Source organism: Rousettus aegyptiacus, unplaced genomic scaffold (assembly GCF_014176215.1).
Source record: "Rousettus aegyptiacus isolate mRouAeg1 unplaced genomic scaffold, mRouAeg1.p scaffold_m13_p_4, whole genome shotgun sequence".
Taxonomy (NCBI): Eukaryota; Metazoa; Chordata; class Mammalia; order Chiroptera; family Pteropodidae; genus Rousettus; species Rousettus aegyptiacus.
Window position 1 is genome coordinate 55,390,104 of NW_023416307.1, and position 15,438 is coordinate 55,405,541.

At 33.3% G+C, this 15,438-nt stretch overlaps 1 protein-coding gene across 4 annotated transcripts in view; it reads left to right on the forward strand.

Annotated features, from left to right (window-relative positions):
* GSK3B (glycogen synthase kinase 3 beta) overlaps nt 1-15,438 on the forward strand; it is a 172,961-nt gene that overhangs the window by 52,620 nt on the left and 104,903 nt on the right. For all 4 annotated transcript variants that reach the window (XM_016158805.2, XM_016158806.2, XM_016158803.2 and 1 more), the window contains one exon: nt 531-724. In XM_016158805.2, coding sequence (XP_016014291.1) covers nt 531-724 — 194 coding nt within the window. The remainder of the gene's footprint in view (nt 1-530; nt 725-15,438) is intronic.

Below are 15,438 nucleotides of genomic sequence, written 5' to 3' on the forward strand. Positions count from 1 at the left end.
TTTCTTTTCCCTATTGACCTTTCTATGAGAGGTATTTCACTATTTTCTTAAAAAGAAATAAGATATAAAGAAGCAAAAACTCAAAGCAGAATGGTCTGCATAGATTCAGCTTGTTTTGATGTTTTCAGTTGCACATGTTTTCAAGTAAAATAAGGAAGCTTTGAAGAAAAACTAGGGCCTTCAAAGTTGGTCAGATAAACGTTCAAATCCTTGTGGGTCCACATTTTTCCAACTATGTTTAAATAGGAACAATACTATCAACTTTATGGTGTTGTTTTCATTAAATAGAGTCACATGAATAAACTAAGAATGTTAGGTCTGTAGAATGGCTGAATAAATGGTGGTTAAAAAAATTATTTATAATCAAAACAAATAGTTAAAGCCATTCTATATAATAAACTAAGATGAACATTTGAAAATAGTTTGTGGCAAAGAATGTAGTTTATTTTGTGTACTTTGGCAATTTTCTCTGTTTAATTCTTTACAGTTCTCATTTTTTTATCTTTTTTTTTTTTTTTTTTAATTTTTAGGAGACAAGGATGGCAGTAAGGTGACTACAGTGGTGGCAACTCCTGGGCAGGGCCCAGACAGGCCACAAGAAGTCAGCTATACAGACACTAAAGTAATTGGAAATGGGTCATTTGGTGTGGTATATCAAGCAAAACTTTGTGATTCAGGAGAACTGGTTGCCATCAAGAAAGTATTACAGGACAAGAGATTTAAGGTAAGACCTTTGGTTTCATGTATTTTGTTGCAGTCAATACATGTAAATGATTATTTTTTCAGGTTTCAGGGGGTTTTTGTTGATTTTTTGCTTAAAATTTCATTCTTGCATATTTTTTGTTCAGTTTAACCAGTAGTGGCTTTATTTTTCATTGTGTATTGGGTAGAGTTAAAATTTACTGACAATCACAGTGTTATTTTTGAACCACTGCTATGAGTGATTCATGTATTTAAAATGCTGTGAAAGGTAGATTAACATTTCTTAATTTATAAATTAAAAAGTGACCTCTCCTTACCTTGGGTCTCACTGGTATAGGAGACCAAAGAAACACTGCCTGTAGTGTATAACGATTTGATACAGTTGACTATGCTTTCTTTCTTGAAAAATTTCCTTTGAATCTGTGATTCAGCACTATCATTTCCCCCCTTTTAACTCTAGCTATCTCTATGGTTCATTTTATTTTCATTTCTTATACCATTTCCTTAGGGGATCCTGTGCAGGGCCATGTCTGTATAATGGTATAATGGAAAATCGTAAGACCTGGGCTATAATGAAGGCCTTACCATTAATAAGCCATATAGTTAGTTCTATTCCCTTCTCTGCTCCTCCCACTTTTGTGCTAGAAAGTATGCTAAACATTAATGACTATAAAAATAAGAGCTGATTACTGCTATGAAATAGTGTCTAGTGTCTGTATACTCTAAAATGTCTCAAGCATTCTAAAAAGCTTTTTTTGTTTGTTTTTAAAATCTAATGTTTTTGTCTTTAGTTTTCACTCTCTTCCAATCACTAGTCCCATGTTGCCAGATGCTCACTGGATCTTGAAATCTGAATGTTGTTGCACTGTTATCTCAAATTGGCAAGGCTTCTTATGCAACCTCGACTTAACTTTTAATACCCAATGGAAATAATTTTCTGTTTTTTCCTATTTTTTTTCCTTTTCCTTCTAATGGTTTTATTCACCTTCTCATTAAGAAGGTGAATAAAACCATTCTCTTATACCTCCCATCCTCTCATACCTCATATCCATCCAATCATTATCAAACTTTATTTTTTCTCTCTCTGCTTTGTTGATCTATCCTTTCTTTCCTTTTCTCATAATCACTATTCAAGTCAGGCCCTTATCATTCGGCTTAACCAATAGTTAGACTCTACCTCTGGTCTTCTCACTCCCAATCCCTTTTATATAGCAACACTAGAATAATCCCACAGTTCACTTTGGTCATGTTGTTTCTCTGACACACAAATCTTCTATGGTTCCTCATAGTCTTCAAAATAAAGCCTGCCTAGTTCATTTGTGCATTTAGGCGCTTTCATTATTTTGCCTCTTCTCCTAGTACTCAGGATTTCCAACCCCCTTTTTCACTATCCTTTAAATATACTGATCTTTATGGCCTCTCTGCTTTCATTCAGCTTCCCATATCACTTCCATTCTTCTGCTATCTAACTCCTGCACGTGTATAGAGACTCATGTTGGATTCTTCCTTTATGAAATTTCCCAGATAATTTCAGCCAGCCATATGAATCTTGCTATTCTAAATTCCTTGAACACTAGGAAATTGCAATTTTTTTCACGACAAGGACTCCATTTTTATTTGGTATGTCTCCTGGATATCCACATAGTGGGGATTTTTGGCTTAATTATTGAGGATAGCAAATACTCTTCAAATCCTTATTATATGCTTAGTGATCTAATAAGGTTTTAATGTGAGTAGTTTTATTTGAGAATTACTCTTAGCACTGTGAGATTGGTACTGTTATTATTCAGATTAGCACACCTATGCACAAAGGGATTATAAATTAACTTGTCCAGGGTCACACAGGTAGCATGTGGATAAATGGGCAAGTTATTTGAATCCAAGCAGTCTGACTCCAGAGAGCTTTATTACATTTTTTTATTACTGAATCAAGCCCATATATTCTGTTCAGAGGTATTTAAGTTCCTCTTTTTTTTGGCTTACTTTAAATTTTCCCGTTAGCATAGTTAGGTTATTCATTTGAAATACAGTTTTGTTCATCAGTTTCTGTATGTTCTCTCTTGGGACTTTACCCACATTCTTTCAATCTGTGAAACACTAACATGGTTCCAAAAGTCAGAAATATACATTCCCTGTCATTCCCGGTCTTGTGTCCACTCACTCCCTGTAGATGACCAGTCTCATTATGTTCTAGTTTATTTTTCCTGGGGTTCTTTTGCACAAATGAGCAGTTAAATGTAACCTCTTGGTTTCTTTCTCCCATAACAGATAGCTTATTAGAGATACTCTTTTCTACTTTGCCTTTTCTCTTAACTATAGTTCCTAGGAATCACTGTATATCAGTTCAGAAGTTTTTCTTATCCTTTTTTCAAGCGAATAGTATTGCAACATTGATTTAACCATTTTTCTGTCTATAAATGTTTAATTTCTTTTCAGTATCTTGTAAATCTCCAAGAATGCTATTATGAAAAACATCATACAAGGTTTTTTAACAAAAGAAATGTGTATCTTCAGGGTAGATTAAGAGAAGTAGGACTTCTGAGTCAAAACGTAAACACATATGGAATTTTGTTTCTTATTGCTAAATTTCCCTCCATAAGGGTAATACAGTTTGCATTCTCTCTAGTAACGTGTGTGTGCCTGTTTCCCCACAGCCTTGACAACATGTATTGCTTTACTTTTTCAATTTTTGCCAGTCTGATAGGTGAGAAATGGTATCTCATTGTAGTTTTAATTTACAGTCTTATTATTATGAATGTAGTTTAACCTCTTTTAATCTGTTCAGTGTCGATTTTATTTGTGAACGTTTGCGAATTGACCCCTTTTTTGGTCTTTTTCTTTAAACTCTGAAGAGTTCATTATGGATTCAGTCTTTACCTCTTATATATGTAGTATTTTTGCTTTATGTATTCTCATTTTTTGCCATGTAAAAGTACCCCCCAACATGTGGTCAAATTTATTCTTTTATCGTATCTGGATTTTGAATTATGGTTATAAAACCTTTTCCCTATAATGCCTTTCTGTATAGAAAGACTTTTCATCCTTACTTTCTTCTTATAGTTGTAAGATTTCACTTTTTACATGTATGGTATGAGTTACTGATCTAATTTTATTCTTTCTAAATCATTAACCAGTTATCTTAGCATAATTTATTATAAGATCTATCTTTGTTGCACTGATTTGAGATGCCATTGTCATTATATGCTAAATTTCTATAGGTGGTTGGTCTATTTCTGGACTTTCCATTCTGTTCCAATAGGTTGCTTGTATATTGCTCTGTCAGCACCACACTGTTTTAATTATAGAGCTTTATAGTGTGTTTTAACATCTGATAGGGCTAATCTGCCGTGGTAGCTTTTTTTTCCCCCTCATGTTTTTCTAGCTATTGGATGTTTATTTTTTCATATGAACTTTGGTATCGTTTTGGCTGACTCCATAAAAAAGCTCGTTGATATTTTTAATTGGAATTTCATTAACTTTATAAATTAAATTAATGAGAACTAACCTATCTTAGATATTGAATTATCCAAGAATAAGAGATATGCTTCCATTTGTTCAAGTTTACTTTAGTGTCTGTCCAGAGTTTTACCTATACAGGCTTTTGATATTTTTTGTTTATTTCTAAATATTTTATTGCTTTTATATAGTTTTTTTGTTTTCGTTTCTTTCCTAATGCATGCTAAAAAGTCACAGGCTGCCTTACTACATCAAGCTCAGTTCTTTCCACTGTATTATATTTCCCTGTGGAACTTAAGTATTCTTTGTTCTCTTTGCTGAATGTTAACTGTTTCCAAAAAAAATTAAATTTGACCAGTTCATTTTTCTTGATTATCATAAAATAGTCAGAATTTTTCTGACAACTTAAAATTCTGTAGTTTTAATAGATGCTGGCTAGATTGTATTAAACAATTAGTAGACCCAGAGTACACTGGAATAATGTCTTCTCGTCCAATTAAATAAACCAACCCGCTGAACCTGCTAGTGTCATTGAGAGGCAGTTAGTTTTGGTGAAAAAAACAAGATGAGAGAGAAGGGCCAGAGATAAAAAGAAAACCAAGAGTAATTATCTCTGCATCGATAGTGATGTAAACTATAAGACAATGAAGGGTTTTTTTTTTAAAGGAATTTTCTGGTATTACAAGCTTCATTTCGTTAAGTGTTTTACTTAAAATTCGAATGCCTTTTTTTCCTCTTGTGACTCGTCATACTGTGACAGATTATTTAAAATCAAATTACCTCGCTTGGCCAGTTTGGAAGTGCTTGTGATAGCAGGTGCTATTGTGTGTGGCGTTGTAGGGGTGAAGTGCAGCTAGGTTCCTTATGTGTGAGATCTTTGATATTGATTGAGGTCTTTGATATTAGAGCAGGGAAGAGATAAATCCATCTCCAAAACTACGGATGGTTGTTAGGCTAGCTTTTCCAATTCAAAAATCAGTAAGTTGCATTTTAAATTAATTAGTGGTCTTACCTTCATAACTATTAATTTCAGTTCTCCTTTGAACTAAGTCATATGTTTCAGGTCTCCTGCTTGGTTTCATTTGTTCTTTAGTTGGGATTTGGGGGTGGAAATGTGAAGTGTCACTGTTATGTTGTGAATGGAGAGCCCAGAAATAAACTCATACATATATATGGTCAATTAATTTACAACAAAGAAGACAAGAAATACAAGGCGGGAAAGGACAGTCTTCAATAAATGCTGTTGGGAAACCTGGAAACCAAATGCAAAAGAATGAAACCAGACCACGACTTTATACCCTACACCAAAATTAACTCAAAATGGATTAAAGACTTGAACATAAGACCTGAAACCCTAAAACTCTTAGAAGAAAAGATAGACAGTAAGTTCCTTGACATAAATTTTGACAGTGAATTTCTGACTCTGACACCAAAAGCAAAAATAAGTGGGACTATATCACATTAAAAAGTTCTGCACAGCAAAGGAAACCGTCAACAAAATGAAGACAATCTACTGAATGCAAGAAAATATTTGTAAATCATATCTGATGGGGGCTAATATCTAAAACATATAAAGAACTTATAAAACTCAATAGCAAACACAAACAATCCAATTAAAAAATGAGTAAACTATCTGAATAGACACTTTTCTAAAGAAGGCATCTACGTGCCCAACAGGTACGTGAAAAGATGGCTCAACATCATTAATCATCAGAGAAATGCAAATTAAAACCATAAGATATTACCTCATATCAGTTAGAATTGCTATTATCAAAAGGACAAATAACAAGTGTTGGCAAGAATGTAGAGAAAAGAGAGCCCTGTGCACTGTTGGTGGGAATGGGGATTGATGCAGCCACTATAGAAGATAGTATTTAGGTTTCTCAAAAAAAAAAATAAAAACGGAGCTGTCATATGATCTAGCAATTCCACTTTTAGGTATTTATTCAAAGAAAACAAAAACCCTAATTCAAAAAGATATAGGTACCCCTTCCCCATGTTCATAGCAGCATTATTTACAGTTGCCAAGATACAGAAACAGACTAAGTGTCCACCAGTACATGAATGGATAAAGAATTTGTGGATGTGTGTGTGTATGTGAATATATATTTGAGAATCTTAACATTTGTGACAACATGAGTGGACCGCAGTGGCATTATGCTAAATAAGTCAGTCAGAGAAAGACAGACTCTGCATGTGGAATCTAAACAACAGCAACAAACACAAACATCATAGATGCAGAGAACACATTGGTGATTGCCAGAGGTGGAGTGTGGTGGGTGAAATAAATGGGTGAAAGGGGTCAAAAGATAAAAAGTAAAAATAGTATAAGGTATAATGTGCTTTAAAGTTATGTCACTTTTTTTTTGACTTTACTATTCTTTAGTGTTTATAACTTTTTCAAATTTCTGTATACTTGTGGTAAATTTCAAAGAAGTATTTAGCATTAGGAGTTAGATTTGCCTTTTTGACTAGTTTCAATAAAACCTTTTGAATTTTTGTGGATGGGCATTACTTGATTCTTTTTCAATAATAGCCTTATTGGGATATAACTGTACCATAAATTTCACCTTTTTATCCTCTACAATATATTGATTTTACTATAGTCACAGTATTCTATCTATCACTATCTCATTCCAGAATATTTTCCTCACCTCAAAGAAAAAAAAATTCTGTACTTATTAATAGTCAGTTACTTTCCTCCCCTTTTCCCAGCCCTGGCAACCACTTATTCTATTTTCTGTTTCTAATGATTTCCCCATTCTGGACATTTCATATTAAGTGGGATCATAATATGTGACCTTTTTGTGTCTGAATTCTTTGATTTAGAGTAATGTTTTGAAGGTTCTTCCATGTTGTACTATGTCCAGTACTCTAGTCCTTTTTATGGACAAATAATATTTCCCTGTATGGAAATGTAACATTTTGTTTATCCATTTATCAGTTGATGACTATTTGAGTTGTTTCCATTTTTGTCTATTTTGAATGATGCTACTCTGAACATTTGCATACAAGTTTTTGTGGGGACTCCCCCCCCTACCCCCCAGTTCTCTTGGGTATATACTTAGAAGTATGGTAGGTCATGTGGTGATTCTGATTAACATTTTGAAGAAAGTTTACAAACCCACGAGCAAAATTATCACCATTGTCATTTCTCCACATTGTTGCCAGTATTTGTTATCTGCTTTTGATTATACCAATCTTAGGGTGAAATAGTATCTCCTTGTCTTGATTTGTATTTCCTGATGGCTAATGAGGTTGAGCATCCTTTCATGTGTTTGTGGCCATTTGCATATGTTCATCGGAGAAATGTCTGTTGAATTCTTATCTCCCTGATTTTTTTTAAATTAAAAATTTACTTTTTAAAGATTAATAGTCTATTTTTCAGCAGTTTTTGTTTTACAGGAAAATAAGTGGAAAGTACAGTGTTCTCATATATATACACTCCCCTCCTCAGTTTCCCCTATTATTAACACTGTAGATTTGTTAGAATTAAGTCAATATTGATACATTATCAGTAAATTATAGTTAACAGTTTGCATTATTGTTCAATCTTTGTGTTGCATAGTCTGTGGGTTTTGACAAAGTTATAGACATGTATCCATCATTACAGTGTCATACAGAATAGTTTCACTGCCTTGAAAATTCTCCGAGCCCCACCTATTCATCTCTCCCCCAACCATTGGGAACCACTGATTCTTTAAAAAGCTGTTTCAGTAGTTTCTTCTAGAATGTCATATCGTTGAAATCAGTATAATTGGAATCATATAGTATATATTTGACTTATACCTTAATTTTGTATCCTGAAGATACAAAAAAACTCCAGAAGAGTTTTTGTTGTTGATTTCTTTGAGAGTTTTTTACATAGACAATCATGTCATCTGTGAACAGAGATGATTTATTTCTTCTTTCCCAAACTATGTACTATCCACCCACCTTTCTGTCCGTCCGTCCATCCATCCATCCATCCATCCATCCATCCATCCATCCATCCATCCATCATCTAATCGCATCTAAGACAATGTTGAGTAAGAGTGGTGAGAAGACTCTTTCTTGCATTGTTTCTGATTCTAGTAGGAAAACACCTAGTTTCTCCCCATTAAGTATAATGTTGGCTGTAGATTTTCTTTATCAGGTTCCTAGTTTGCTAAGAATTTTTATCATGGGTGGATGTTATATTTTATGAAATTCTTTTTCTACATCTATAGATGCGATTGGATGATACTTCCTCTTAGCCAGTTGGTGTGACAGATTATATTAATTGACTTTGAATGTTGAGCCAGCCTTGCATACCTGGAGTAAATCCTACTTGGTCATGCTATATATTCTTTTTATACATTGTTGGATTCAATTTTTAAAAATATATTGTTTAGTATATTTACATTTATGTTCATCAAAGATACTGGTCTGTAGTTTTTCTTTCTTGTAATGTCATTGTCTGGTTTTGGTATTAGGGTTATGCTGGCCTCATAGAATGAAATAGAAGATATTCCCTCTGCTTCTGTCTTCTAGAAGAGATTGTAAAGAGTTGATACCATTTCTTCCTTAAATGGTGGAATTTACCAGTGAACCCAACTGGGCGTGGTTCTTTCTATTTTGAAAGATGATTAATTATTAATTTAAAAAATTTTAATGGATGTAGGCCTATTCAGATTATCTGTTTCTTTTTTTGTGTAGTCTGGTAGATTGTGTCTTTAAGGAATTTGTCTATTTACTCTGGGTTATCAGATTTGTGGGCACAGAATTCATTGTTATAGTTTTTTGTTCTTTTAATGTTCATGAGATCTGTGGTGATGGTTCCTCTTAGATTTTTTTTTTTTATATTAATAATTTATGTCTTCTCCTTTTTTTCTTGGTTAACCTGGCTAGAGGTTTATCAGTTTTACTGATCTTTTCAAAGAACTAGCTTTTGATTTTGCTGATTTATTTTGCTATTTATTTCCTGTTTTCAATTTCATCTCTACTTTTTATTATTTCTGATTTCTTTGGGTCTAATTTATTCTTTTCAGTTTTTTAACATGAGCTTAGATTATTGATTTTGGATTTCCTTTTTTCTAATGTATTCAGTTATTGCTGTAAATTTCCCTCTAAGCACTGCTTTCACTGCATTTTATAAAATTTAATTTAGCTCAGAATATTTTGTATTTTCTTCTGAGACTTCTTTGACTCTTATGTTATTTAGAAGTATGTTGTTTAAGCTCTAAATATTTGGGGAATTTTCTAGCCGTATTGTAGTTACTGATTTCTAGTTTAATTTCATTATGATGTGAGAGCGTACTTTTATGATATTATTAATTTAAAATTGCTGAAGTATGTTTTATAGCCCAGAATTAGGTCTGTCTTGGGGAAAGTTCTATTTGAGCTTGAGAAGAATGTGTATTGTTCTTGGAAAAGGTTTTCTATAAATGTTAATTAGATCTAGTTGATTAATAGTGTCACTCAGTTTAGCTATGTCATTATTTTCTGCTTTCTGCATCTATCAATAACGAATTAAAGGGTGTTGAATTCTCTAACTATAATAGTGAATTTGTCAGTTTCTTTTTGCAATTCTGTTAGGTTTTGCCTGTGAAATATTTTGATGCTCTATTGTTAAGCACATGCATATTAAGAATTGTTATGTCTCCTTGGAGAATTGATTCATTTTTCTTTATGTAATACCCCTTTTTATCCCTGGTAATTATTCTTGATCTGAAGTCCGCTTTGTCTGAAATGACTCTAACTATTCCAGCTTTCTTTGGATTATCTTTAGTATGATATATTTTTCTCCATCATTTTAGTTTTTGTTTTATGAAAAAAATACATATTATTAACTTTACCATTTTAACTTTTTTTTGCTGAAGTCTCCCTTCCCCCACTTTCATTGATGTATAATTTACAAATAAAATCACACGAATTTAAAGTGTACAATGTGGTGGTATGATATATGTATACATGCCGAAATGATTGCTTCAGTAGGTTAATTAACATATCTGTTATCTTTTATGTGTGGCAAGAACACTTAATATCTACTCTCTTAGCAAATTTCAAGTATACAATGCAGTATTATTAGAGTTTCCATACTGTAATTAGATCCCCAGAGTGTCTTCATTTTATGATTGAAGACTTGTACACTTTGACTAGGATCTCTTCATTTTTTAATTCCCAAGCCCCTTGTAACCGTCTCTGCTTTTTTGTTTCTATGAGTGTAACTTTTTAAAAGCATTCCACATATAAGTGAGCTAATGCTGTTTTCTTTGACACTCAGAAATTTTTAAAGTGTGATGTAGTCCCATTTTCTGCTTTTGTTTTAGTCGTTTGTGCTTTTCAGTTTTAGTGAAAGAAGGAAATCCTATCACTTGCCACAACATGGATGAACCTCAAGGATATTATGCTAAGCCAGTTACCAAAGGTCAAATACATTACCAACTCCAATGTCCTGTAGCTTTCCCTCTATCTTTTCTTTTATAGCTAGGTTTTAAAAGTGTTTAATTCATTTTGAGTCAGTTTTCGTGTATGGTGTAAGGTAAGGGTCTATCTTCATTTTTTGCTAGCAGATAATTCAGTTTTCCCAGCCCTGTTTGCTTAAGAGACTATGCTTTCCCGTTGTATAGTCTCAGTACCCTTGTTGAAAATTACTGGGCCATATGCATAAGGGTTTATTTCTGATTTCTCTATATTGTTCTTTTGGTCTCTGCATCTGTCTTTATGCTAGTTCCATACTGTCTTGATCATTATTGCTTTGTAGTTTGTTTTTAAATCAGGTAGTGTGAAGTTTTTAACGACTTCTTTCTCAAAATTGTTTGACTATTTGGGGTTTCTTGAGATCCTATATAAATTTTAGAATTTTGTTTTTTCTGTTACTACAAAAAATGCCATTGGATTTTGATGGATTGTACTGAATTTATAGATGGCTTTGGGTAGTATGGACATTTTAATGATATTAAGTCTTCCAGTCTGTGAGCGTGGAATGTCTTTCCATTCTGCTTTCTTCTGATGGCATTTTTTAGTTTTCAGTGTGCAAGTCCTTTCACCTCCTTGTTTAGATTTTTTTCTAAGTATTTTATCCTTTTTTGGTGCTATAGTAAGTGAGGTTGCTTTCTCTTTTGATTGGTTATTGTTAGTGTATAGAAATACAACTGATTTTTGAATGCACATTTTGTATTCTGAAACTGCTGAAATCACTTTGTAGTTCTAACAAGCTTTTAAAAATATCCTTTAGGGTTTTCTGCATAGAAGATCATCTTATTTGGGAACAGAAGTAATTTTACTAATTGTTTTCCAATTTGGATGCCTGTTATTGTTTATTTCTGTTGTCTAATTGCTCTAAGGTTTCAAGTACTATGTTGAATAGTAGTGGCAGGAGTGGGCATTCTTGCCTGGTTTCTGATCTTAGGAGAAAGCTTTCAGTTTTTCACTATTGAATATGTTAATTTGGGGCTTTTAATATATCTTTTATTGTGTTGAGGTAATTTCATTCAGTTTCTGGTTTGTTGAGCACTCTTTTCATGAAAGAGTCTTGAATTTTTTAAAATGCCTTTTCTGCCTCAGTTGAGATGATCATTTAATTTTAATGTGGTGCATTACATTGATTGATTTTCCTATGTAAAACCATCCTTGCATTCCAGTTATAAATCCTTACATTGCAAGTTTAACCCTTGATCATGGTGTATAATCCTTTCAATGTGTTTTTGAGTTTGGTGTGCTGGCATTTTGTTGAGGGTTTTTATATCAGTATTCAGTAGGCACGTTGGTCTATAGTTTTCTAGTTGTGTCTTTCCTGTTACTTTCTGTTCTTCTGCCTTTGAATTTATAGTGAATTTCTTGTAGATTATATATTGTTGAGTCTTATTCAACTTAATTTTAAAATTACTTCTAGTTTTCAAATCGAGATGTAATTGACATATAATATTATATAAGTGTAACTTTTTAAAGTCAACTTGCAGTCTCTGTCTTTAACGCGATATATTTATACCATTGATGTTTAAAAAGATTATTGATATAATTGGATCATATTTTTACATTTGTTTCTGTTTCTAATCATTGTCTTTGTTTTTCTTTTGTCTTCCTCTTTTTCTGCCTTCCTGTTTTTAATTGAATATTTAACATAATTCCATTTTTCCTCCTCTCGTCATATCTGTTTTACCTCTTCCTTAAAAACCTTTTTTTAGTGGTTGTACTCTAGTCTAAAGTATACATTTAACAACTTTTGAAGTCCACTTTCAAGGTAAAAATGTGATACTTCATGGACAGTGCAAGGACCTTATGACAGAGTATTTCCAGTTCCTCCTTCCCATTCTGTCATTAGCTTCATTAATCCATAAGCTATAATCACTGAATACAGTGTTGCTATTATTATTTTGAATAAACTTTTCTGTTAGATCAATTAAGGAATAAGGAAGATACGATATTTTTTGCTTTCATTATTCTTTCTCTTTCCCCTTTTTATAACGTAAATCCCAGTTTCTTACCTAGGCCATTTTGCTTCCTGAAGAATTTATTTTAACACCTTTTGGATGGCAGATCTACTGTTGACACATTCTGTTGGTTTTTGTTTTTCGAAAAACCCTATTCCTCTTTCACATTTGAAGGATTGTTTTACTAGATACAGAATTCTCGATAGGTGGCATTTTTTTTTTTTAACATTTTAAATATTTTACTTTTCTCTTCTTCCTTGCATGACTTTTGAAGAGATGTTCAATGTAATTCTTATCTTTGCTTATCTACAGGTGAGGTTTCCTTTCCTTTGTCTGATTTCTTTCCAGATTTCCTTTTTTTCCTTTGATCTTTTGCATTTTGAATATGATATGCCTTGTTGTATATTTTTAGGTATTTTTCCTCTTTTACATTCTCTGAGCTTCTTGCCTCTGTGGTTTGGTGTCTGGCATAATTTGGGGGACATTCTCAATTACTGTTTCAAATGCCTTTTCTCTGTTGTGTTTTGCTTTGTTTTGATTTTCCCTCTTTGTAGTATTCTCATTATACATCCTACAGTTCTCGGATATTCTGTTCTGTCTTTTTTTTCCCCTTTTAGCATTTCAGTTTTGGAAGTTTCGATTGGCATTCTTTCAAGCGCACTGACTTGTTCCTTGGCCATGTCCATTGGCCATTGTCCTTGGTCACTGATGAGCCCCATCTAAAGCATTGTTAATTTCTGTTACAGTGTTTTTGGTTTCTTACATTTCCTTTGAATCTTTCTTAGAGTTTCTGTTTCTCTTTGCTTACATTATCCACATATTCTTATGTGTTATTCACTTTTCCCATTAGCACCCTTAGCATATTAATCAGTTTTAAATTCCTGGTCTGCTAGATGGAAAACTAGATCAAGTTGGAATTGGGTGTGTCCTTCTCCCCACTTACAAGTCTAGAGTAGACTAGACTTGGGTATTTTCTTTCCCCAAGTTAAGTTCTGGTAGAATCATTTTCCATGAGGGCAGGTCTTACGAAGAACAGATGCTCTGGGCCTATTATAAAATGGCTATTTTTTCCCTCCTACTTCTAGCAGAGAACCTGGTAGGGTTCCTGAAGGTAAAACTGAGGAAAGTGTGGGACCCCTTCTAAAGTTTTTAACTCTTGAACTCATTCACGCTGCACCTCCATCAGTTATAGTTTTAGTTTTCTTGTACTGGCTCCACAGGCAATTTCTGCTCCTGTGCTGCTGCTACAATAAGCTGTAATTCTGTGTATCTGCATGTCTTTCTCTAGTTTTTCGGGCAGCGGTTTGCTCTGTGACCTCAGTGGAGAATACTTTCAAGCTCCTTGCACGCTGGATTAGAGACCAAAAGTTCTTCCTTTGATCATTTTAAAATTGATTTATTTGTCTTTTTATTGTTTAATAGAGTTTTTTTTCCCCTGGATACAGATCCTTTATCAGATACATGTTTTCTCCAATCTGTGGGCTGTTTCTCTGTAGTGTACTTTCAGGCACAAGTGTTTTTCATTTTGATGAAGTCCAATTTATCTATTTTTGTTCTTTTGTTTTTTGTGCTATTGGTGTTAGATGTAAGAAACTTTGGCTAACCCAAGATCACAAAGATTTACTCTGTATAATTTCTTCTAAGAGTTTTATAGTTTAAGTTCTTACATTTAGGACTATGATCTGTTTGGAATCAGTTTCTGTCTGGTGTAAAGTGTCCAACTTAAATCTTTTTGCAGGTGGATACCTTACTCTTCCACTAAAAAAACTTCATTGACTTTTCTAGTTACAGGATCAAGTGTAAACTAAGGCTAGACAACTCATTCTATATTTACTGTGCACAAAGAACTAAATTAGATGTTGTGTAGGTCACAAGAAAGGATACAACATAATCTTTGCATTGAAGTTTATAATCCGTATATAATGATAAGACAAACATTTGGAATGTGGAGTATTAAGCAGATCATGTATTTTGTTATCAGATTTGGGAGTTCATGATTTGTATATTGGAATATCTTCCTGTAGATTCTCCTCAAGTTGTGGTTCTATAAAGTCTAGACAGCCTGCATGGTTTATATTCATAGTCACTGTTTGGGCTGGATACAAATAAATTGAACTTTAGGGCTTATTGAAAAGAATATTTATCTGGTCATGGCCACGTAGTACTTGACTCTCGGTGATGATGCTTCCACATTGAGTAGGAAAATGAAGGGTTTTCTTGGGGGGGAGGAGGTTTAGGCATGGGACCTCTCAGTTGGATAGGTAAGTTCTTTCACATCAATGTGTCCTACAAAGCTTTATTAAGGTGTAATCGTGTCTTCCCGAATTCTATTATTGACATAGCTTCTTAAGAATATTTTTTCATTGACATACTTAAGTATATGTCAATGAAAGAATTGAGAGATACTAAATATTGCTATTATCCATGTAGGGTTACTTTCATTAAGATGTTGACTGAAGGCAAAGATTTGGTTTAAACAAAGTCACCTTAGGTTTGGAGGAATTAGAGGAAGTTTTAGTTTTCTCATCACTGTTTTAATGTGTTGACAGTGAGGAAGAGATGAATGCTTTTATATGTGTATATAACTTTTTGACAGGCTTGAACCTGGCTAAAGAGTGGTATTTTCAGGCCTGCATCATTGCCCCGTGGATATAGGGCCCCTTGACCAGTTCTTAATCTTCATTTGGAGAGTGATTTAAGAGAAAGTAGTATATCACAGCTTTATTTTCCTGAATGGGAAGTAGTCTTTTATGTGTGTTGGGAGGAATAGGGTGTCATTTAGGTACTTATTTGTCTCTGTAGTTCCCCCTTTATTTTTCTGACTGGTAGTGACATTTCTGACAACAAAATGCATCATTGTAATGTGTCTTTTTGTCAGTAGGTGTAT